Below are 24,326 nucleotides of genomic sequence, written 5' to 3'. Positions count from 1 at the left end.
TTACTTAAGTAGGATATTGAATGCAAGACTTTAAAAGTATTGATTCTTTTACTTCAGTACTTCCCCCACCATTATGCAAAACAGTTCATCAGTACTAAATGATTTTTATTTTTTTTTTTTTTTTTTTTTTTTTTCCTTTTTTTTTTTTTTTTTTTTTTTTTAATTTTTTTCTTTTTTTTTTGAGTGGGCGTTTGTGTCTGTGTCATGTTTGTGTCTGTGTCATGGAACGTACTTACCAATGAGGGCAAAACGCTGCAGCTCCACCCATCAGAAGCCAGAGGCAGGTACGGAAAGCCCCCAGAACCCCAGGCCACCAGCAGCCCACCAAGGGCCAGGAAGACCCCCGGCCACTCAGTCCAAAGACAACCGCACACCTACCCCAGCAGACGGGAGAGGGTGGTCTCAGACGGAGCCCCCCCAGTCGAGGAGCGAGGGCTCCAGGGAACCCAAGGCGATGAGAAGCCAGCCCCCCCCCAGCGGCCAGCCCTCTGCACTGGCCGGCGGCAGGGCTCCCGGGCCCACGGCACCCAAGGACCGCCCGACCCTCCACAGAGCCCCCCCCCACGCCGAAGAAGCCAACGCAGCCCCGCACCGCACCCCCAAGGGGGGCAGGCCAGTACCCACGCCAGAACACCCAGCCCCACCCAGGAACCCCGAGGCACCCCCATCCCAGGGGGGTAGGGGGGAGGAGGCAACCAGCAAGGAGCGGCCAGGAGGCAAGGCACAAGGCCCAGACCCAGGTCCAGCCATACATACAAACACACCCAGACACCCGTGTACACATTTATACACAGATACTCATACATGCCCATACATACTTACCCACACACAGATATGTCATACATACACATTCACTCACCCACCCATACTCACGGAGACGGTGACAAATACACAAAGACACACATTCATCCATAGCTACCCACCCTCTGAAGGCGGGGCAAGTGGAAACCACCCCAGGGCCAACAGCGACCCCAGGACGCCACCAGCCCGGTCCCCAAGGAACCACCCGACCCCTACCCCGGGCGAGACGCAAGAAATCGGGGTGTAAGATGACCCATCCACCCCTCCTCCTCCCCAACTTGTAGGTCTATGTGTTAATGTTTGTGAGTGAATGAGGTGTATAGGGTGCAGTTAAAATTGAGGGGACAGTTATGCCACAAGCGCCAACTGTTGGTCGTCAGCGCTTGCCCACACTGCCCCCCCAAAACCCTCCATGTCTAAAGTGCAAATAAAATTTGGAGACAGACAGTGACGAGGATCCGAGTGGGGCCACCTCAGCGGCCCATCTCATCAACCTCTGAGTAACATGCCTGCCCCAAAGGTCCTATGTGTATCAGGGTGTAAGTGTGTATGTGTTGTGAGTTATAATGACTAAAGTGCAATTAAAACGGAGAGGCAAGTGGTGGTGCAGCTCTCCACGTGGCCTCTCCATCCTACATCTGTGAGTGATGTGTATTCTGTGTGTGTGTGTGTGTGTGTTTGTGTATGGGGAGGGGGAGGGGGGGGGGGGGCATAGGACCAGGAAAAATCCTGGAAGAAGAGAGCCAGCTGGCCGCTGGCTCAATAGGCACCCCGACCTCCCACACCCCAGCACAGGGCCGGGGGAGGTGAGCCCGGGGCCGCGGTGACAGCATCCCGGAGCACTGCAGCACCCGAGGTTGGCGCCCTCGCCCCCACCGCAGAGGGCGGCCCGCTCCTCCTAGATGCCCATTCACTCAACAATAGACACAAACAGGCGACAGGACATACTGGCCTGGGCATGGAAATGCAGTGCCCAGTCCCCCCCAACCACCCCACCGCGGCCCCATCCCCCACCCCACCCCCCTGCAATGCAGGCACCCCAGGGCCCCAAAAGCGTAGACCGGACATCCCGACGTCAGGCCAACCCACCACACCCGGCGGCGCGGCCGGGCCCGCAGCGGCCCCCCCCGCGCCAGGGGGGGCCCACCGGGAGCCGGCGCGGCCCCAGTGCCGGGGCCCCAGACCCCAGCCCCCAAGCCATACAGGGAAGACCAGCCAACCGACCGAGGGCCGGCACCACCCCCCCAAGCACCCCGCCCACACCCCAGGACCGAAGGCAGCACCATCCAAGCCCCCACCACCATCAACCAGGACAGGCACACAGACATCACCAGAAGGTCGCCCCAGGACCCCAGCCCCAGGAGGCTACCAGCTACCCAGCTCCCCAGGCCCCCGGAGTCCCCCCCCACCCCCCCACAAAGCACATCAGGAGCAGAGCCCGCAGCCCACCACCCCCACTAAGTAATGGAGCTGAGCAGTGGGAACCAAAGAGAGTCAAATTCCTCCAATTTGTTTTTAGAAGAAGCAGACATTCTCTCTAAACTAACATGATCTACTAATAAATTTCTGTACTGAGTAATACATAGTTTATTTTTTGTCTTCCAGTTCATGAGGATCATCTTCTTAGCGATGCACAAGGCAGTAAGAACTATGTGTGATATATTTAACTCCATAATTAATTCACTGACATCACCTAAGATGCATAGTCTGGGGGAAGTTGGGATATGACAGCTAAACCATGTGGATAGATCTTCACAAATCCTCTGCCAAAATCTCTGAACTGGTACACAAGACCACAGAGCGTGTAGATGATTATCCTCTGAATTGCTTGTACAGTGGGTGCATATGTTTGAGTGTGTAAGGCCCATTTGGAACATCCTTTGTCCAGTGTAGTATGTTCTATGGAGAATCTTATATTGTACAAGTTGTATTTGGGGTCTTTTAGTCATTTTGAAGATATTTAAACATATTTCTGTCCATAAATTTTGATCCAGGTTGACAGAAAGATCACGCTCCCATTTTGTAATTGGGAGGGAAACTGAATCATCAGTTTTTATTAATAATTTATATAATTTTGATAACAATTTTGGGGTACAGAGGTTAAGAAATTCTGTTACCCAAGTAGGCATTTCTAGATTCAATTGATTAAGGTTAAATCTTCCCTGTAGGACGGACTTAACTTGTTGATATTCCAGAAATCTACCGTTGCCAATTCTATATTTTGATATAAGTTCTTGGAACGTGATAAAATTTCCATCTTGGATAATATGTTCTAAGTTATTTATACCCTTATCACGCCATAACGGAAAATTCAGCATTTTCTTTTTCTGACAAATATCTGGATTGTTCCAAATGGGTGTTAGTTTACAGGGGATGAGTGAAGACTTAGTTATTTTTAAAAATTCCCACCAGGCTGTCAGAGAGGTATTTATACTAAGGACTTTATAGCAGTTATGATGTTTAATACTGGAACTAATGAAAGGTAAATCTGAGATTTTTATTTTTCCACAAAACGCCTGTTCTAGATCCAGCCATGGGTTGTCTAATGAGTTGGATTTGATCCACTTTGAAATATACTGCAATCTACTGCTTAAGAAATAGTAATAAAAGTTTGGTAATTCTAGACCTCCACTGTGTTTTGGCTTTTGTAAAGTTTTTAAGCTTATTCTTGACGGTTTGTTTTTCCATAAAAATTTTGAGATGTTTGAATCTAGTGACTTGAACCAAGGAATAGAAGGTTTATTAGGGATCAATGAAAATAGATAATTAATTTTTGGTAAAACCATCATTTTAATGGCAGCAACTCTCCCCATAAGTGATATAGGTAAACTGTTCCAACGTGTGAGATCATCCTCTATTGTTTTTAATAAGGGGATATGATTTAATCGTACCAAGTCTGAGAGCCTGGCGGAAAAATTTATGCCTAAATATCTAATATTTCCTGACTTTAGTGGGGTCCTAGAGGTTCTCTGGAAATTACAATTCAGAGGCAAAACTGTTGATTTACTCCAATTGATAGAGTAATCAGATATAGATGAGAACTTATCTATCAGTGTGATAGTCTTCAAAAGAGAGCCTTGTGAATTCCCAAGGAAAAGTAATACATCATCAGCATAAAGGCTAAGTTTATGGTCCATATTTTCAGTTTGAATCCCTTTAATATTTGCATTTTGACGGATTGCTGCTGCTAGCGGCTCAATGAAAATTACAAAAAGAGAGGGAGAGAGTGGGCAGCCCTGCCTAGTGCCCCTCTGCAGACTGAAACTTTGTGAAATGAGATCATTTGTCCTAACTCGCGCATTCGGAGAGCTGTGTAGTGTTCTGATCCAGTTTATAAAGGATGAACCGAATCCAAATTTTTGCAGAACTGCTAGTAAGAATTTCCAATTTACCCGATCAAATGCTTTCTCTGCATCTAAAGACACGATTGTCGTCTCTAATTTGTTAATAGAACAATAGTCTATTATATTTATCAGTCGACGTGTATTATTGGCTGAGTGCCGACCCTTGATAAAGCCTGTTTGATCTGGATGTACAATAAATGGAGTAATACTTTCTAATCTTTTGGCAAGGGCTTTGCAAATTATTTTAAGATCTACATTAATGAGAGAGATTGGCCTGTAGCTGGATGGGAGTGTGGGGTCTTTGCCTGGTTTAAGAAGCAGGCTAATGTTAGCAGAGTTTAAGGTTGGAGATAAGATGTGGTCATTCTGAATCTGAGTTACCATTCTGAAAAAAATGGGAGCTAGCTCAGACCAAAATTCTTTATAAAACTCGGCTGGAAAACCATCTGGGCCTGGGGCTTTATTATTTGGGAGATGCTGTAGGGCTTCACTAAGTTCAGACAATGAAAGAGGTAAATCCAGAGCTGCAGCCTGGCTGTCATTTAGTTTTGGTAGATTTATATTATTAAGAAATTCTTCAATTTCAGTATCAGATGGGTTAATCTGTGGTGAATATAAGGCTTCATAGAAGTCTCTGAAAGAGTTATTTATTTGTTGTGGGTCATGAGTAATAATACCAGTCGAGTCTTTAATAGAAAAAATAGCTGTTTTTTCTTTATTCAGTTTTAATTGCTTGGCCAGGAATTTTCCAGATTTATTTCCATGCTCAAAGTTTTCCAAACGCAGCCTCTGCAACATAAATTGTGTCCTTTTATCAATTATTTCATTTAGCTCCAGTTTCAGTTTCCTCAGGCTGATAATTGTATGTTCTTGTGGTGAAGCGGCATAAGCAGTTTCTAAAGATTTAATTTTTTGTTCTAATTCTAACACAAGTGCTTTTTCTTTATTTTTCCTATGCGAGCAGTAAGATATTATTTTGCCCCGCATTACTGCCTTTCCTGCTTCCCAAAGAACACATGGTGATATTCCTGGAATATCATTATATTCTAAGTATGCTGACCATTCCTTTTTGAAATAATTAATAAAATCTTCTTCTTTAAGTAATGATGTATTAAATCTCCAGTTCCTGATTGGTGGTGTGACTCTTTTCTGTGTCAGAGACATAGACACCGGTGCATGATCGCTAATAGTGATAGGGTGAATCTGAGTGTCTGTGATATCCATCATTATGGAGCTGCTAACTAAAAAGTAATCTAAGCGGGAATGAGATTTGTGTACTTGTGAGAAATAACTATAATCTCTCAAAGTAGGGTGATGTGAACGCCAAGCATCGCAAAGTCCAAAATCCTTCATGTACTGTTTAAGAATGTCTGCAGACTGCCAGTTCCTCTGACTCGCTGCTGTACTGAGCCTGTCAATATCTGCATTAAGTACCAGGTTGAAGTCTCCTCCTATTACAAGTGTGGTGTCAGAGTGATCTGAGAGTGAAGTGAACAAAGCATGAAAGAAGGAGGGGTCATCAACATTTGGTCCATATACTAGCAATACATAAATCTGTATTCTGTATAGATAAATTAAGTATTATAAATCTACCTTCAGGGTCTATTGTACTGTTGCTAATGTTAAAGTTTATCTTCTTGTTAATCAATATAGCTACACCTCTTTGTTTGGAGTTATAGCAGGCTGAGTACGTGTGAGGGAACTGTGGAGAGGAAAGAGTGAGCACAGATGTTTTGGACACATGTGTCTCCTGTAGAAAAACAACATCTGCTTTTAAGTCTTTTAACCGATTAAAAATTTTTAGTCTCTTTTCCCTCGAACCAGCCCCGTGCACATTCCATGAGACAAATCTGAGTGTGCTCATATTTAAACTAACTGATGGACTGTTGTGTGCTCACTAAGGATGTGTGTGTGTGTGTACATATGTTCTGTATGTTGGCGTGTGCCCTTTATATTGATGTGTGCGTGTGTATGTGCGCTGTATGTTGGTGTGTGTGCATCTGCGCTGTATGTTAGTGTAGTAAACTGTAGCATTGTAAGTGACGTAAACATATTGCTGAGTGCAGAAAGAAAAAAGACGTGTAAAAAGTGAACTAAGTGACATAAGAATGAAATTAGATGAGGGGAAAACAAAACAGAACAAACAACCAAACAAACGATCACGGTACTATGCTGACTCGTCGGCGTTAATGGTACTACTTAGACAGATTTAGACTATTTAATGGTACTGTTTAGATAGTTGAAAAAAAAACTCAGAAAAGAACGTTAATATGGACACAGATCACCTGATCGATCAGCTGAGCCATGGCGTGGTGTTTTTGTCTCGGTAAAGCTGTCCGTTTACATACAGTTTGTCCACGGCGATGACAGCCCGGGAGCCTTCCTGCATGAGCTTCTTCCGGATGGGGAATAGGGCTTTGCGTCGCTCCAGAATCTCCTTTGGAAACTGGTCGTTGACGCTGAAGTCCGTCCCTCTCAGCTCCCGGCCGCGGCTCTTCACCAGCTCTTTTTCTTTGAAGTGTTCGAATTTGGCCACGATCGGTCTGGGTCTGCGTGCTCCGGGTCGCTTCCCTCCCAGGCGGTGGACTCTATGGAAGGCGATGGTCTTCACGGCGTCCTCCGGGAGCTTCAGGTGAGTTTGGATAAATTCCTTCACTGTAGCCTCCGGGTCCTCCTCTGCCTTCTCCGGGATACCTGAAAACACAAGATTTTCTCTCATGCTGCGGGCCTGAAGCTCGATAATCGATTCTTTAATTTTCTTATTTTCTTCTGAGAGCCGGGTCGTTTCCTCGGTGAGGGAATTCACCGACTCTCTGAGGACAGCGTTTTCAGCAGCCAGTGTTTCCACCTGATGCTGGCTGAACTCGACTGACTCCCGCAGGGCCTGAAACTCCTTGTGAAGGATTTCAACCAGGGCCAAGCGGGCGTCAAAGCTGGACAATTTGTTATTAATGGACTCCAGAATGTCCACAATATTGGTGGTGGGTGGCGAAGTTGCCTCTGGGGAATCTTCTGGGCGGCTTCTTTTTGTGGACGGCGTTGCTTTGCTGGTGGAGGGAGTCGGCGTCTTGTCTGTTTTCCCCATGACGACTCGCTCAAAACACCCGTCGATGTACCGCAGCAAACTATCCAGGTCCTCTCCACCGTCCTCCAGATTGTTGAAAATAATTTAAGTTAGGCTAAGAAACTACCTATATTTTTTTAGTTTTAAGCCTGTCTAGTTATAAATTGGCGAGAAAAAAAAAAGGCTAATCACGCAAATGTTTGCTGATAGAGTCACGCCGCCATTAACGATACTGCCGAGATTCACAAAGTCTCGCGTGACTACAGCATAGTCTCCGTCTAAATGATTTTTAGATGCATATGAAAATACCATTTTTTTTAGGGCACCATGCTGCACAGTAGAAAACAAAAAATCATATTTACTCGTGACCAGGTGTCCCACTTTATTCAGGAGGAACACTTGTTCCACATTTTCTAATTGGCTCTAGTTTACGAAATTCACCACTTTTAGGTCACTGAAACAGTGACCCTTCACCTGTCTCACTCTCTCTGATCTGGCCTAAGGTGACCAGGTTGCCCACTTTTGGAGGAGCTGAAAAGCAGTTTTTGTTTTTTTTTGTTTTTTTAAATCTCTTTATTTCTTTGGCATTAGTTTACGAAAGCCTTGCAGGACAATGTCAAACCTGTAAGCTGCAGACTGTTGCGTCCATCTCACCCTATCTCTGGCATCCTCTCCCTGTCCTGCTTCACAACATCTACAAACCTCCTCTGAGGTCTTCCTCTGTTCCTCCTCCATATTCAACATCCTGTGTCCAATATAGCCACTGTTCCTCCTCAGTACATGTCCAAACCATCTCAACTTCTAACATTGTCTCCAAACCCACTGATTTCTAATCTTATCCATATTTCATTCACTCACAATGAAAATCTTAACATCTTCAACTCTGCCACCTCCAGCTCCACCTTCTGTCTTTTTGTCAGTACCACTATCTCCAAATCATACATCATAGCAAGTCTCACTACTGTATTGTAAAGCTTCTCTTTCTCTCTTTAAAAATTAATCCCACACTGAGACAGTATTCAGTCTTTTCAGGAAATGTACACATACTAACAAGTTTTGGCAAGACATTATATTTCATTTCTTAAGATTCGACACTCCACCTGAGAAAGAGTACTCTCTAATCTGTTTCATTATATCTATCTCATTATATTATAAGTTTTATATCCATATATATTTTGTATTGCTACACTCGCCAAAACAAGTTTTATTTTCCCCTTATAGCCTGGAAAACTTTAGTCTTTTGGACTTCTGTCTTTTGCATGTTCTACATGCTGCAATAAAGTTGATTAAAAACACTTCTTGGCCCCCAACATGTTAACATGTTAATTAGTTCGGATTTGGTCACCCTATCCTGGCCATACTGTGAAAAGTAATGCAGTAAAAACAACTATAATGTGCATTATTTTTTTGACAAAATACATATTGATACTTAATTCAAGTTTGTACCGAGTTGCAGTATTACTGTGGGATACTTTTACACCCTCTGCGTTCAGCTATAAGGCGATGTGTACGCGCGTGCCCGTGCTTCTGCTTTGCTGTGTGCGCGCGCATTATAAAAACCTTTTGGTTCACGTGCGGAAGAGACTGTGGTGAGGGGTGGGGAAGAAATGACTTGTGGGATGCGGAGTAGCCGGCGGCAAGAGAGGCAGAGGAGGCTGACTGACATAAGGAGAGGTGAAGCGCCAGGGAGCGGAGCGGGAAATAAAAGAGGGACAGTGATAAAACATCCAGTGTTACAATTAATTCAGAGCATCGCAGAAATTTAGATCTGCGCACACGGACAGCGGATACCGAGCGGAAGAAAAAAAAAAGTTCAGATCCCACGAATCAGCGCGTGGGAGTGGGAAGCAGGATCGTGACTGACTGAGGCAAGCTCCACTGTCTGTCTCGTTATGGCAGGTAATTAATTCACTTTAACGTTTACACATAAAATACCACGGACGCGTCGGAGTCTTCGCAGTGAGACCCTATTCCTGGGAGGTCCTAGCCGCAGTAGCTGCGAGATTTCGCAGCCGCGTTTCGGTTTAGCTAACGGCAGCTAAATGGTGCTAGCGTTAGCTGCCCAGCTAACTCAAGTGTCATCCCGCGTTTGGCCTATCCTTGCCGGCTAACGTTAGCTAGCTGGCTAGCTAGCAAATGATGGCTGTTTACCGGCCCGGGACGATTTTCTCAAGCTAACTGCACACCATGTAAGCTAGCTATCCCCGAAACCCCAGTGCTCAAATTCACAGAATAATGCAATGGTGTATTTAAATATTTTTTCTTTCCCAAAAAAAAGTAAGTGGCTAAAGGAGTAATTTTGTCAAGCATACCGTGATTAGCTTCGCTCAAACTTTGACATTACCCACATGCAGGCTAGTACTCCGGGCCCTGCTGCAGATTGAGCATAGTTTCTGCCTCAAAGGAATTAAAACTCAGCAGGGTAGTGCTTATTATACGAGCATGGTCGATCGGAAAATGGGGCTGTCGTCCAAGTAAGACCCCGGTAGTGATGGGTTTATTTCGTGCAGTGTAGAATTTCATTCATTAGCTTAACTGAGTAGTTATTTGAAATCGTGTATGCTTTTAGCCCCCTCGTAGCCAGACGGGACTGGTACTCGTTTAGAAAAAATATGTAACTAGTGACATATTTGGTGCATGCATTTGGTCCATTAGGGTGGAGAGATGAATGACACTGCATGTTATTGAAACTGGTGTGATGACTTTGAACATCTTTTTTCATTTGGAGGGATTGTTGTCTTTCAAAAAAAGTGCAGGCACAATGAAGGTATTACATTTTGTCCTGATCAGTACCAACCCTTGTTGTTTTAATTATATGATTCAATTCAGAATATGTGTGTGGTGAATCCGTGGTGACTCATATGTCCTTGATTATTGTGTAGAGCGTGTGTATTTGGATGTTACAGACAAATCAGACCAGTTTTCATATTTAAGCGGACCGATCACCTGTGGAAAATATGCCAGCCATTTTTATTGTGCAATGAGCTGTGCTAAAGGAGAAACCTGTTGAGGCGAGTGATGAAAGTTATTATTGAATTAGGCAGCAAGTTTTGTCTTGTTGATGTAATTTTTAAACATGACAGCCTGGCACAAGGAGGCCACCTGCCTCTGCTTAGAGTTGACCAGGCCTAAAATAAAGGACGTATGGAGATGAATGCATTGACATCCTGCCATTTGGAGTTCAGTCAGTATTTGTGATCATTGTTTGAACCTTATTCTTTCTCTCAAAGTGAGAAAACCACAATATCAACTAACCACAGCTTAGATCTAGCAGATTTCTTTATACAGTCATTGAACATTATTGATCTGGGCATGTAAAATGCTAGTTTACAGCTGCTTTTGCCTAATGTGCCTGTGATATAACAATAATATCTCTGTTTTCTTTGAGGCTAGACATGCAGAAGTTATGAGAGGATATGTGCACATCTATGACCACACGCACATTTTTGCAAGAGTCATGCTGCTTTTTTTAGTTTCTAACATCCTATAAATTATTCCTTGCTGCCCGTGATGGCAATGGACACTCATATGATGCATGTTTTCTAAGGCACGTGTTTACCATGCAAGTCCAAAATGTGAAACTTCAACTATTTAATGAACCTGTAGGCTGTTAGAACTGTAGCTAAATGTTTATGTATTTCTGCAGGTCCTGGAGGTGACATGCAGTGGTGCTTCTCTCAGGTGAAAGGAGCCATTGATGATGACGTAGCTGAAGGTAAGAGAGGAAAATTAATTGGTTTAATTTAGGGGTTCTCAAATCCAGGCCTCATGGTCCGGTGTCCTTCAGGTTTTAGATGTGTCTCTGCTTCAACACACCTGAGTCAAATATAGAAGTTGTTAGCAGGACTCTGGAGAACTTGACTGCATACTGAGGAGGTAATTCAGCCATTTGATTCAGGTGTGGTGGATCAGGGACACATCTAAAACCTGCAGGACACTGGGCCACGAGGCCTGGATTTGAGAACCACTGGTTTAATTTGACCTTTTTAGATATGGCACAGTTTCACCATACCAGGGTGATGAGCCGTTGCTGTCCATGACTATAATAAGATGAGTCCTAACGTTAATTGTGTCTGTGTGTTGTTGGACTTGTCGAATTTGCAATTATTTTGATGATCACTAAACATATTAAAATGGCATCTTTAAAATGTTTGCCTTGATGAAAATTAAGACATTTTTCCTGTTAGCAGTGTTATGCAAAAATCTAACAGGCTGATTTTCATGAAACTTGGAGGAAATGGAGCTTGGGGTGAGGTAGCATCTACTAAAGGTTGGTGCTGATGCAAGTCCTGGATTTTTGTTTTTTCGTAGTTCAGTCACACTAAAAGCTTGTGAACAGATGCGCTGGGAAACTAGGGCCCCAGGCTGTTAGGGGACCACCAAGAGCTGACGAACCTTATCCTTTTGCCCCCCCCTTAGCCAACCATCGAGGCGATGTGCGATGACATTTCTCTAAGAAACCTCCCAAAAGGGGCCTTGTGTGTGCGCAGACAGTACACCTGCTGTTTCAGAAAGTGTTACACTGAGTTGATATCTAATGTTGCTCCTTTCCTGCTCAGATATTCAGATGTGTGTGGGTGTTAGTAATTATTTCTGTTTTAGTAATTATGAAGTTTGATCGGAGCATTTGCATTGTGTAGGACTGTGCTTTGTAAGTACCCTTCTAGTTGCCACTAAAGTGGTGCAAACCAAACACTTGATGCTGCTTCTGCTTTACATTAAAAGCTTTCCATTGGTGAGTCACTGGAAAGCTCTTATTGAGACAGCCACTGCAGACTTAGCTGTTGCTGCTGGAGACTCGCTACTGGGTCCTTCTGTGGACCGATCACTCGCCATGTTTGGAGGTTTTAGCATTTTCAAGTGCAGTGGTAATATAAAAGCTGAGTCAGGTGTTTAGATAATTACCTGCTGATGATGCATGACCACTTGTGCTGCTCCATGCACTCTGGTCTTGGTTGCTCATTGTGGGAGTGTCGTACTTTACAGGAAAATTGGAAAACAGGACCTTCAGTAGGCCACATGGTTGTTGGTGGACAAAAGCTCAGATGCTGAATGGATAAATCAATAGCCCCATCCGATGCAGCACAGTGTTTCACACCCCTGTTAGATGTGATTTGTGGAGAATTGTACCAACAGCAGGAATTCTTCCCTCTTTCTCTGACTCGAAGGTAAATAGAAGGATTAGCACGATGTAATGGCAAAAATTGCATTGCCCTTTCACCTGTCCTAACACACATGAATGGACAGTGCAGTGAATTGCTGAGGATGTTGTTTGCATTACACTGACTTCACAAGTTACTGGTGACACTCAGCTAAAATTAATACTCTAAAATAAAACCGTGCTGCTTATTACGGGCTTTGAACAAAATTAATTTGTTTTAAGTCATTTTGGATGATGTAGCTATAATGAAGGTGGACTTAAATAAAATGCCCTTTTGTACACCTTGATTTGTATTTAATAAAGTGGTAACTGAGTGAGTAAAAAATATTATATTCTAGTCTTTCTTTACTGTACGCAGTATTGTACAAGAGTCCTTTCATATCACTTGTGGTGATGACAGTGTTTTGTTGATTTTTGTGGCTAACTTTTTTTTTTCTCTCTCTGAAGATTTCTATCAGCAAAGTTGGACTTGTAGAGTGGGTCAGTGGTGGCAGTTTCATAGTTCATAAATTGTTGCACTCTTTGTGATTAGACTTAACAACCACGAACTCCTCTAAACAACTCACTGAGGATTCGAATGTGAGGCTAACCGATGTCAGCAAAGGAGGGGAAGGCCATAAAAAGGCACGTCAAAACACGTCCAGCTCATATTTTCAGCTTTTTTAAAAAAAAAAAGGGCAGTTCGGGGAAATGTGGAAGTAAAAACAAGATAGAAGAGCAAGATGACTGAATGTTTCCTTTTCCAAATGGAGATATTCCTGCGCAGGAGTTGCAGGAAGATTTTAGCTGAGAGATAGGTGGATCGTGCAGCCTTGATGCACAAAAGATTGACAAAAGTCAACAGCTGAACTATGGGCTGCAGCATCTGGAGGGCGTTTCTAACAAGTGCTGAAGTCAAAATTTTCCTCTTTGGACACAAATTGTGATGGCATGTTTAGAGAAAAAAGGAGCAAGATTTGAGGAAAAGTGCACTTAGTTGGACGTTAAGCATGTGGATGGAAATATTCTGTTTTGAGGTGGGAGGTCAGTCTGAGCTTGTGTAGCAGGCAGGGGAGAGGGACCAGTGAAATAATCGGGATATTCTGGATGTAAATGTTCTAACCTGTAATGAGACATATTTGTCACAGATGTTAAAATGATGGATGATGGAAGTCATCATTTATCCCTGTTATATTGAGTGCAATGACAAATGTACTGTCAGATTGCTGCAGAGCATCATGAACTGCATAAAGCATATTGCCATTCTTTAGATTCCAGTTACATAGCCATGCTTGGTGTGTTTGCAGCAACAATCATACAAAGAATACCATAGTACATCTGTAGTTCTTTCACTACTTTACAAGTAGCAGCATGTCCAAGCTTTTACACCTCAAACAATTGCTGCTGAGTATTTTTAGGTTGCTTTAAGCCACATTTTCTAATTCAGGATGTAGGGTTTGTATTTTGATATCTTCACTTTGAAAATTAACCAAATATAATCTGCCAGAATGATTACATAAGTGTGTCCTTTGCTTAGATGTATTAACCCTTACTTTGGGCCTCGGGGCGTGCATCATTCACAGAGACCACTCGCTGCAACCTTTTAGAGCATTGTCTTTCTGCTCCAGTAGGCAACAAAGGGTTAAACAACTGTTCGTGTGTGAGTGAGCTTCAGTGTATAAAGCAGCAAACTGCTGCTGGGGGGAAATGTGTAATTCTGTCGGTGTATGAGGGAGAGAAAAGATGAAAACTAGGTTACTGATCATTTTCCGTCTGCTCAACATGCTGTGACATTCTCCTGCATCTTTAGGCCTACTGCCTGTCTGCTGTTTGATTCCCACAGGGATAATCAGGGTTAGTTGGGATTAGCAGAGTGGTTTCTCTCTGTACTTTCTCAGTAATAGAGGAGCTGATCTATCTGGGTATACCACTTTCAAAATGTTAAAAGTGCATGTCTTTCTTTTCTTTTTCTTTTTTTGCAGCGGACATTATATCTACAGTTGAGTTTAACCACACAGGGGAGCTGCTGGCCACAGGGGACAAGGGTGGGCGTGTAGTCATCTTTCAGCAGGAAATAGAGGTACAGCTGCATGTTTAACTTCTGCTGAGTTTAATTCCCACACATTTTAGAAAAGGTCATCCCCCTGAACTTTGTGACATGAGGTCAAAACGGATAATTCTAGTTTTGGAAGCTTGTCTGTAAACAAACGAAAAAAGAAGTAAAAGCACTGAATTGTAATTTGTAAAAGGCTTTATTTCTGTGATACATTTCTTAGTAAATGTTTGTGATAATTTAAAAAGATGGCTATGTCTGTTTTATACAGAAACCTTTCAAACAAATTAACTCATCTTTGGCTCCCAACAGAACAAAAATCAGCCTCAGTTCCGGAGCGAGTACAATGTTTACAGCACTTTTCAGAGCCACGAGCCAGAGTTTGACTACTTGAAGAGTTTGGAAATAGAAGAAAAGATCAACAAGATTCGCTGGCTTCCTCAGAAGAATGCTGCTCAGTTCCTGTTGTCAACTAATGGTAAAATTCTCTTTTTAATTGAGCTGATTGCCAGATACTTATCAACACTCTGTAGTGATGTAGTTTTAATTTTGAATGCAGCCATTAAAGAGAAATAAATGACTCACAGCCCCTTTCACACTTGACTCAGATGTGAATGGGAATAGATATTAAAACATAACGTATCGATTTCCTCTGTAAGATGGCAAACTTCTCATGAATCATGCTAATAAAAGCTCTACTCATAATTTTACTAATTGTCTGTCAAAATTACTAACTGGTCACGTCACTGTCGTGAAACCACCATATCATGTATGAAAACACCGTACTCATGTGTTTCATAGACAGCACTGTGTGAAAAGTTAGATAATTATAGCACCTGGTGAAAAATCAACTGTTAGAGATTACAAGCAGCTTAATAAAATCTGCAGTGTATTGGCTACTTGAAGACCTGAATTGCTTTAAATTCTTATAACTTTATAAGAAAGCGACATTTCCATTTAGTGTGATCCTTTTAGCAATTAGTCCTTTTTAACAATGGTTGGTACTGTGCTTTACAATTAATTTTTTTCTTGTTCACAGATAAAACAATTAAATTGTGGAAAATCAGTGAACGAGACAAGAGGCCAGAGGGCTACAATCTCAAAGAGGAAGATGGACGCTACAAGGACCCCAACACTATCACATCTTTGCGGGTTAGTTCTTGAATCAACCAAAAGCTGATTCAAGGGTGGGGTTAGTCAACCAAACCAACAGTTCTTTGGAAGCAAAATTCTTAAAACATGGGTGTGTTAGCAGCTGGGAAGGGCTACTGGTTTGTCATCCTTTTCTGTTGCTGATAGTAAAGATGACTGTTGTTCCTAATCTGGGCAGTCCTTTTAGAACCTTTTGTAATCTGTTGGTGCAAAGCCAAGACTGTGTACTGTGTTCCCATATGAAGGGATGATGGTGCTTATTATTTTATCTAGCTAATACTCCTTTATGACAGACGGAAGCGCCCTCGCTCCCGTTTGCACATCCATTTTAAATGTCCCAGAGCGCTGTTTCCTTCCACTAATGAGTTTGCGGATATCAAGTAAAAAGTGCACACAACAAAAACATTATAATCCAGATGCTTTATCAGTCTTGTTAGCTGTTCATAGCACTTCTTATGTTGGAATATACGTCAGCCTGTTTCAGCGTGAACTGTTAAGTGGCAAGCCACTAACTCTGACAACAGGAAGAGACATCATTTTCCTGGGATTTTTTTTTTCCCTCCAAGGCATATAATAGCACCACTGGTGCTGTTGGAAAAGTAATGCTTGACTTTGTGTCTTTCTGTATACAAGTTCTTGAGACACCCGTAACTTTGACTGCAGTACTGGAAATTGTTTATTTTGATGCACATGCTGTCTTTTTGCAAATTTTGCACAGTATGCATTTTATTTTCATTTTTGCCTCACTTTATAAAAATGAGTATCACATAAATGAAGTTTTATACATTCAGTTTTCTCTGGTTGGAAAGGCTTTTGTGCAACTTTTTTCCTTTTACAATTGCTATTATATTTCTGTATCTAGAAAACTGTGTAAAAAGAGTTTCAATTTCGTTGTGGTTTACTCTACTTTTTACAAATGCATTTAATTAATTTGGACTTACTACATGCATAATAAATTTTGGTATATAAAGGCTTTTTTGATGTATAACAAATTGAAATTCTGAAAAAATGGCACTACAGCATGTAAAAATGTAAAGATAAGCTCTGGCGGACTTGTTCTATGGTAGATAATAAAGGGTTAAAGTCTGTGAAGAGCTTTGTGCCACTAGCTTTCACTGCCTTTTCTCATTACAGGTACCAGTTTTAAAACCCATGGACCTCATGGTGGAAGCCAGTCCACGGAGGGTGTTTGCCAACGCTCACACCTACCATATCAACTCTGTCTCAGTCAATAGTGACAATGAGACTTACTTGTCTGCAGATGACCTCCGCATCAACCTCTGGCACCTTGAAATCACTGACCGCAGCTTCAGTATCCTTAAACGCATGTGGGCATGTTTGACTGTGCACCTGATGCATCTGTGAAACTAGACTCAGATATTAGATGATCTAAAGATGTTTATTTTGCCTCTAGGCTGTGAGTTATCAGCCTGATGTTTGTGTCTAACTGTGATTGTTACCACTGGCCATGTCCACCTACATAGCAAAATTTTATATTGGAACCTGCTTTCATTGATCGTGCTTATATGTAAGTTATTTTAAAAAGTAGTAAAACCAGTTGGTACATAGATTTCCACTTCATCAATTATAACACACTTTTTAGCGTTACCAGTGGCTTTAGTTCCCGCTTTGGGATCCTCCTCATAGAACTTCTTTCAGTAGGAAATGAAGCATCTGTTCATGGGTAGATACCTCTGAGCAGCCTTGATAAACTCAGATGAGCACAGCTACCTCCATTTTTAAGATGCCAGCCACTCAGAGAAAAATAATTCAAGAAATTAATTGCTGAGATGTTGCAGGTGTTCTCTTTTTTGATGAGGGAAAGCAAAACAGTGAACAAGTCAGACAGTGAATGAGAGGGAGTGATGTTGGTAAAAGCAAAGCAGAGATTATTTTACAGCTGTATGCTTTAAAGAACTGAAACACTCCTACACCTCATCACAACCTTGCTGGGAGGTTGCCGTCTTACTCTGTCTGCTGTGGCTGCTTTGCGTGTGTGTGTGCGTGCACAGGCCATCATGCAGGCATGCACCTCTTAACATGGAGAGAAGAAGAAGAAACAGCCTTTATTGTCCCACAGAGGGGAAATTTGGGTGTAACAGCAGCCGCAGTTATTATAAATATAAATAAAGATATAATAATTCACACTATTAAGAAAAGAATATATATAAAATCAACAAACAATATTAACCTTTATACTACTAATAATAACACTATATACAATGTACATGATGTGCCTGTGTGTTGAACCTTAACAGGCCGGACTATTTACAGTATATTATATATTATCCTACATTGTGTAGGCTATTGTGGTTTTTGTTGGGAGCAGTGATGGTTATACAGTCTTACAGCTGCTGGGAGGAAGGATCTGCGGTAACGCTCCTTTGTGCATTTAGGATGCAGCAGTCTGTCACTGAAGGAGCTCTGAAGGAGCAGAAAAGAGACGGAGACGGAGACTGCTGACATGAAACCCGACTGACATGTTTATAAAGTCTTGCATGAAAACATGATCGTAGTAGGTGAACACTGCTTTTTGGTCTTTGCTGTTGGTTGCAGCCACTTGGTTTCTGTGTGTTCTCATCATTGTTCTGTTATGTTTGGACTCTGCTGATTCTGGTGACTTTGATGTTACAAAAACACTGCCTGGTTTTGTTGCTGGGCTTCATTGTGATGCATTTTGCTGCCTTTTGAAAGGATACATGTCTTCACAAATGCACACAAAAAAAACCTGGGGGTAGCTGGTGGTACATGTGGCATTTCAGCTTACCACCTGTTTCATCTACAGGAGCACCTGCCAACACTTTCCAGAAGCCCAAGAAGGGGACAAAAAAGCTATAGCTCCATGAAAAAATTCTTAGGGCCTACATTGGGTTACACTGTCCTGAAAATGGCCCTGAATAAGATTCCAGAGGGACAGTTATTGCAGTTAGAATATGCACACGTGCAAGGCCCAGGCTGGCCTAAAATGACCTATTATCTCCTGTGGTAGTAAACTACCTGTGGTCACCCAGTTTGACACCTACCTAAGGAAACTGAAGTGACGTTCAGAGCATGAAAAATGTATCCCCCCCCCTTAACCGTGTGCTGCTCAGATATTGTTGACATTAAACCGGCCAACATGGAGGAGCTTACAGAGGTGATCACAGCAGCAGAGTTCCATCCTCACCAATGTAACACCTTTGTGTACAGCAGCAGCAAAGGAACAATCCGTCTGTGTGACATGAGGGCTTCAGCACTATGTGACAAGCACTCCAAGTGTGAGTACCTACTTCTCATACTTTCATATGCCCTTCTACCCTGACAGGTAGATTAAGTGCTGGATTTGTTATGCTAAGCGCTTTCATTTCACACTGGACCTTTTGGAGAACGCTGCATTTTGACTTTTCTCCTTTCTCTTGTCTAGTGTTTGAGGAGCCAGAAGATCCTAGTAATCGCTCCTTCTTCTCTGAGATCATATCATCAATTTCAGATGTTAAATTTAGCCACAATGGACGTTACATGATGACCAGAGACTACTTGTCTGTGAAGATTTGGGACCTGAACATGGAAAACAGGCCTGTTGAAACCTATCAGGTGAGAATGGCAAATGCATAGAAACTAATGTGTGATGTCAGGTTTGCTACACGATTATGAACATGTTATAAATGATGTATAGTTGGCTCATGCTTTGATGGCCTGACCAGACAATCCACAAAGTGTAATTTTACAATTACCTGAATGTAATTATCTCAGGTGGGTTCTTACTGTTGTTGTATGTCTGTCAGCTAGATTACAGAAGAAAAAAAAAACCTACAGGCATATTTTATAAAACTTGGTAGAGGTGGCGCATGGGAAAAGGAAGGATTTTTGCATGTGTAGGTTCTCAGTCATCCAGGTCATGGTAGTCTCTGGAGCTTGGAAAAGGCAACTGGACTACTTAAAGTTTCTTTAAGACATTTCACCTCTCATTCAAAAAGCTTCTTCCGTTCTAAAACCAAATGGAGAGTCCCAGGTATTTAAACCCTGGAGGTGGTTGTTGACCCACTATCGTTGATGTGCATAATCACATGCGCCAAGATGTGAAAAAAGTCGTGGATAATTACAATCAGTGGTTTCTGGTGAAAACAACGTGCTACTTCACCCCACTCTATCAAGTGACCCATTGAGGTCACCTGAAGAAAGGTGTGAGTGGGGGTTGGGGGCGAACTCAGGGTTGCATTGTAGATGGACAGTTTGTGTCTTAATCCACCACCTCTGTTCAGTGACTGTCATTCACTGAACAGAGGTGGTCCAAAATGTGAACATGGCATCCTCAAAAGAGTGGCTTTTTTCACTCACACCCACCTTCATTTTCACCAGAAACCGTTGTTTGTAATTATCCACGTCCATGCATTTTTTTTTTTTTCACACCTTGGCGCATGTGATGACCCACTACTGTTTGTGTGCATAAACGATTTGGTTTTAGATCTGAAGAAGTCTTTCAAATGAGAGGTGAAATGCCTTCAAAAAACTGAAGTCAAGCTGCCTTTTTAATTTTTTTTTTTCCAAGCTCCAGAGATGAGGAAGACCTTACTGCTAAAACTGTCAATCTGTGTTTAATTTTTACTTACTTGATTTAATATATAGTTTTTAAAATTTATTTTGATTAAATGCAATGGTAATTTAAGTCAAAATTAGACAGTTGCCACTTTTTTCTTTTTCTTTTTTTGCCCAATCATTCTTGGTAATGTAATATAGTGGCCACTTGGAGGCACCCTGTACATGTTTGGTTGAAAGATAGGGTTGTATATAATGGTACAGGCATATAGATGTGCTTCAACAGTTTTTAACCCTTTTTCCCCCCTTATAGTGGTAAAAGAGAGCTTGAATATTAGAGGACTGTATTTTGGAAGTTCCTTCAAAATAGCTCATTATATATTCTCATTATGTTTTTCTTTTTTTTCTTTTTTTTCTCTTCCCTTCAATAATTACAGGTTCATGAGTACCTGAGGAGCAAGCTGTGCTCGCTGTATGAGAATGACTGCATCTTTGACAAGTTTGAATGCTGCTGGAATGGCAATGACAGGTATAAATACAGTTTGAAACACACGGGGTAGACAAAATGCACAACTCAAGGAAATGACAACCTTTCAAGCAGCACCGTCTTTATTGCTGACATGAATTTCAAGACAGCATCCTACAAATTTTTTTGACATTTATTTTTTTATTTTTGGTTGATGTACAGCACACTATGGTGTGATCAATCAAACCTTGTTTGTGTAGCACCTTTTAATCAGATTCAGAGTGCTTCACAGATGGCTGACATAGCTGATAAGACGGAACAAATGCATGCAATGTTTTATATATCTTTAATAAAATAATTTAAAATGAGTTAAACATTAAAGAAGTTATTAAAATTTTAAAGTGACTTATAAGATTAAATAATAATGTAAAGTTTTAAACTTTAATAAAAATTAAAGTGGTTGGATAAGTGCTGTTTGCAAAACCTGTTTTAAATCTCAAGATGTCTTTTGGCATTCTGTCAAATATGTTCTGCTTTGTAAGTTTTTGTAGTTCTTAATTACTTTTTTAGGATTTAAAGTACAGTAATAAAAAGTAATTTTATTACTGTACTTTAAATCCTTAAATCCACACTGGAAGCAGGTCGCTTGTATATTACTTCAGAGCTGATGGACGGTCATTTGCAGACATTCCAGGCTCTGGTTGCTGATGTATTTACTACCAGGTCACCAGTGACGTGCAGTCAGGGGAGGCAGGTGAGGCACGGCCTCACCTGTCATCGTGGGAATATAAAATTAAAAAATAAATTAAATGGTTATATTCACTCAGTGATTTGTATTTTAAAGTTCTTTTCCATTTAACTACACCATTTTTAGATTAGTTTTTTCAAAATCGCTGAATTTTCGCATTTGCCGGTCAAATACTAAGAGATGAACGGTGAGGCACCAGCCCGGCGAGCCGCACCACGGATTGCGCAATCCGTGGTGCGGCTCAGTATAGTCATTGCCAATGACTACTAACTGTGCTGGCATGCTATGCAGTGAGACCGGATTACTTTCCCTTTGCATGTGGCTATTAAAATGTTCTAACACTTTTACTATATGAACTAAATTTCCATATTTTAGCTGGTGTATATAATGCACAGTTTTTTTTTTGTTGTTTTTTTCATTAACAACTGTATGTGTGTGTAATGCATTCTTGTGTTGAGCGATCATGAAACTGCTGCGAAGAGACACTGGGTGAGGCACGCAGTTCTCGTGCCTCATGGTAGGGGGCGCTGGTGATCCCAGGGACTCTACGACTCCTCGGCGGCAAGCTACCATAAACAGTTAGCAAGGCCAGTTAGTTTTTCCTGTTGCTTGGCCTTATGTTCAACATGGAAGATTACATAACTCAACTGAAAGAATTTTCTAAACTGGACTTTCAATCGAAGCAGAAGATAATAATTAAAGGAAGACCAACACCGGAGCTAAAAGGTTTGCTTCAGACTATGTTAATGTTAAACAAAACAACTGTTGCCAATCAAATGGTGAATAAGCTATATGTTTGTAAATCTGATGTGATGACGTCAGTGCCTCACCAGTCACGACCCTCACCGCACGTCACTGCAGGTCACACGTTAGACCCCGTTTACAACGATCCAGTGGAAACGGTGTCGCTTTTCTGTTTCTGTTTTCGAAAAGTAACGCGTTAAAAACAATCTCCGTTCACACAGAATACAAGATGTTGAAAACGCTGTAGTTGCCATTGCCAGGCCACAAGTTGGTGCTGTGGGTATAGCAGGTGCAACCATAGTGCGCATGCCCCCCCCCCCCCCCCCCCCCCCCGTTTTCAAAAAGTAGAGTTTTTGCCATTTACAGGGACAGTGGAGTGTTTCAAAAACACGCCACTTTGGAACCAGTTTTCAAAAAGTATTGTTTTCAGGGACTGGAAACACCATTCTTGTGTAAACGGGAGGCTGAAACGCATCAAAACATTACCGTTTTCACCTGAAAACGATCTTGTGTAAATGGGCCTTAATCACGAGTAGTCTTCACTCTCATTGGTAGCCGCTTGCCTGGAAATTGAAAAAAGTTTCTCAGGTTCTGACCACTTTGCATTGCCAGCAGTTATTTCACCCACAGCTGCTTGAAATTGCCAAATATCACTCACTTTCTTGGCCTCTGGGTGTCATGTTGCTGCGAATTGCTTCCAGTGTATAGCTATTTCAGGGTTATCATCTAATTGTGCATCACTTGCAAACTAGTGGTGCACAAAGTTTAAGCTTTCTTCTCTGATGGACATTCTTCTTAGATAACTGATGGCTCTCTCACTTTTTTCCTATGCCCCCCCCATCAGTGTGGTGATGACCGGCTCATACAACAACTTCTTCAGGATGTTTGATCGCGGCCACAGACGGGATGTAACGTTGGAAGCGTCCCGTGAAAACAGCAAGCCCATGCAGGTCCTAAAGCCCCGCAAGGTGTGCACTGGCGGCAAGCGCAAGAAGGATGAAATCAGCGTGGATAGTTTGGACTTCAATAAGAAGATCCTTCACACTGCCTGGCATCCCCAGGACAACATCATCGCGGTGGCGACGACCAACAACCTCTACATATTCCAGGATAAAGTGAATTAACTACAGGGTGAGCTTGTCACATCTGGCGTGGGTGACATCACTTGTAGCCACCTGCAGCCTCACAACCTCATCCAGGGCGATCTGTGGTGGTAATGCCGACAACCAGCATCCCTGTCCGGCGCTACTGGGTGACCAGACTTTGCCACTAGCTGTGGTCAGAGGAGGACTCGCTCTCGCCCATCATCAGTCTGTCTGTGGCAGAGTAATGCCTGCCTTGTTGTTAAGTGATGTTGTGCCAATTTATTTCCCTTCATCTTTTTTTGTTTTTTGTCAGCCCACTTGCCCTTTACTTTTCTAATGTGGGTAAACAAGTTTAATTTCCTTAAAATTCTGAATACAGACACACTTATTTTTATAAATACCCCTTCCCTTGCCCAAATGGCTGTGTGGTAGAAATAAAAATAACACTTATTTAGTATGTCCCCTTATCCTGTGCCATTGTAGTGTTTATTTTTCTAAGAACTTGGCCTTTTTGTGTGTACACTTTTTTTTTTTTTTTTTTTAATTAAGTTCATCAGTTCTACTGTCTGTTCTGAGTATCTTCAGATTTCCTGTGTTTCATTAAACCATGCATATTCCACAACCTGCTGCTCATGGAGCATCAACACCTCAGCGGTTGCAGAAATAGTTTTTTTTTCTTTTTTCTTCACAAATTTGGTCCAGGGAGGTTTTTGTCCTGCTCACTGTTGCTGTCGTTGTGCCTCAGGCTCTGGTTGGCCAAACAGGCCCAAACTCAATAAGAGCCACGTGTGCGTGCGTGTGTGTGTGCGCGTGTGTGTGTGTGTGTCGACATTTCTTTTTTTTTTTTTTTGTGCATTGGCTCCGCTTCCTCCTATTTTTTTTTTTTTTTTTTTTTTTTTTTTTTTTTGCGTGCGTGTTCAATAATAGTCAGGTATAAGAGCCTATTCAAAGATAATTATGATGGTCATATTTATATTAAAAGGTTAAAAAGTCACCAGATTTGTTCCGTCCTATTTTTGAAATGAAGCCTGACCCTAAACTTTTTTTTTTTTTTTTTTTTTTCCTTCTTTCTGATTTTTTTTTTTAAGTTTCCCCCTGCCCTCCCCCCATTGTGTACCACATCATTCAGTTCAAGCTGCACTTCACAACAGGGAAGACCATCTGATTTGACACTGGACTTTGTTGCTGCACCAACTCAAGTACTTGGATGTCTG

General features: G+C 42.0%; 1 protein-coding gene across 2 annotated transcripts; it reads left to right on the top strand.

The window, feature by feature from the left end:
* The first annotated feature begins 8,817 nt into the window (after positions 1-8,817).
* Positions 8,818-23,996, top strand: ppp2r2ab (protein phosphatase 2, regulatory subunit B, alpha b). 2 transcript variants are annotated; one of them, XM_030742984.1, is made up of 10 exons: positions 8,818-9,108; positions 10,856-10,924; positions 14,332-14,429; positions 14,715-14,880; positions 15,442-15,554; positions 16,689-16,866; positions 18,647-18,811; positions 18,958-19,127; positions 20,507-20,598; positions 22,872-23,996. In XM_030742984.1, exons 1-10 carry the CDS (start codon positions 9,102-9,104, stop codon positions 23,149-23,151), a joined length of 1,338 nt encoding a protein of 445 aa, XP_030598844.1. In that variant the 5' UTR covers positions 8,818-9,101; the 3' UTR covers positions 23,152-23,996. The 2 variants fall into 2 exon arrangements, with proteins under 2 accessions (XP_030598844.1, XP_030598845.1); XM_030742985.1 differs by lacking the exon at positions 8,818-9,108 and adding an exon at positions 9,574-9,683.
* The last annotated feature ends 330 nt before the right edge of the window (positions 23,997-24,326 follow it).

This window comes from Archocentrus centrarchus, chromosome 12 (assembly GCF_007364275.1).
Source record: "Archocentrus centrarchus isolate MPI-CPG fArcCen1 chromosome 12, fArcCen1, whole genome shotgun sequence".
NCBI classification, from domain to species: domain Eukaryota; kingdom Metazoa; phylum Chordata; class Actinopteri; order Cichliformes; family Cichlidae; genus Archocentrus; species Archocentrus centrarchus.
Note: the sequence above shows the minus strand (reverse complement) of the source record. Positions and strands in the feature narration are given on the sequence as shown.

Excerpts from the sequence above, each read along its gene's own strand:
- ppp2r2ab (XM_030742984.1), top strand. Across the intron at positions 10,925-14,331 it reads TGATGATGACGTAGCTGAAG|CGGACATTATATCTACAGTT; the intron begins GTAAGAGAGGAA and ends CTTTTTTTGCAG. Across the intron at positions 15,555-16,688 it reads ACACTATCACATCTTTGCGG|GTACCAGTTTTAAAACCCAT; the intron begins GTTAGTTCTTGA and ends TTCTCATTACAG.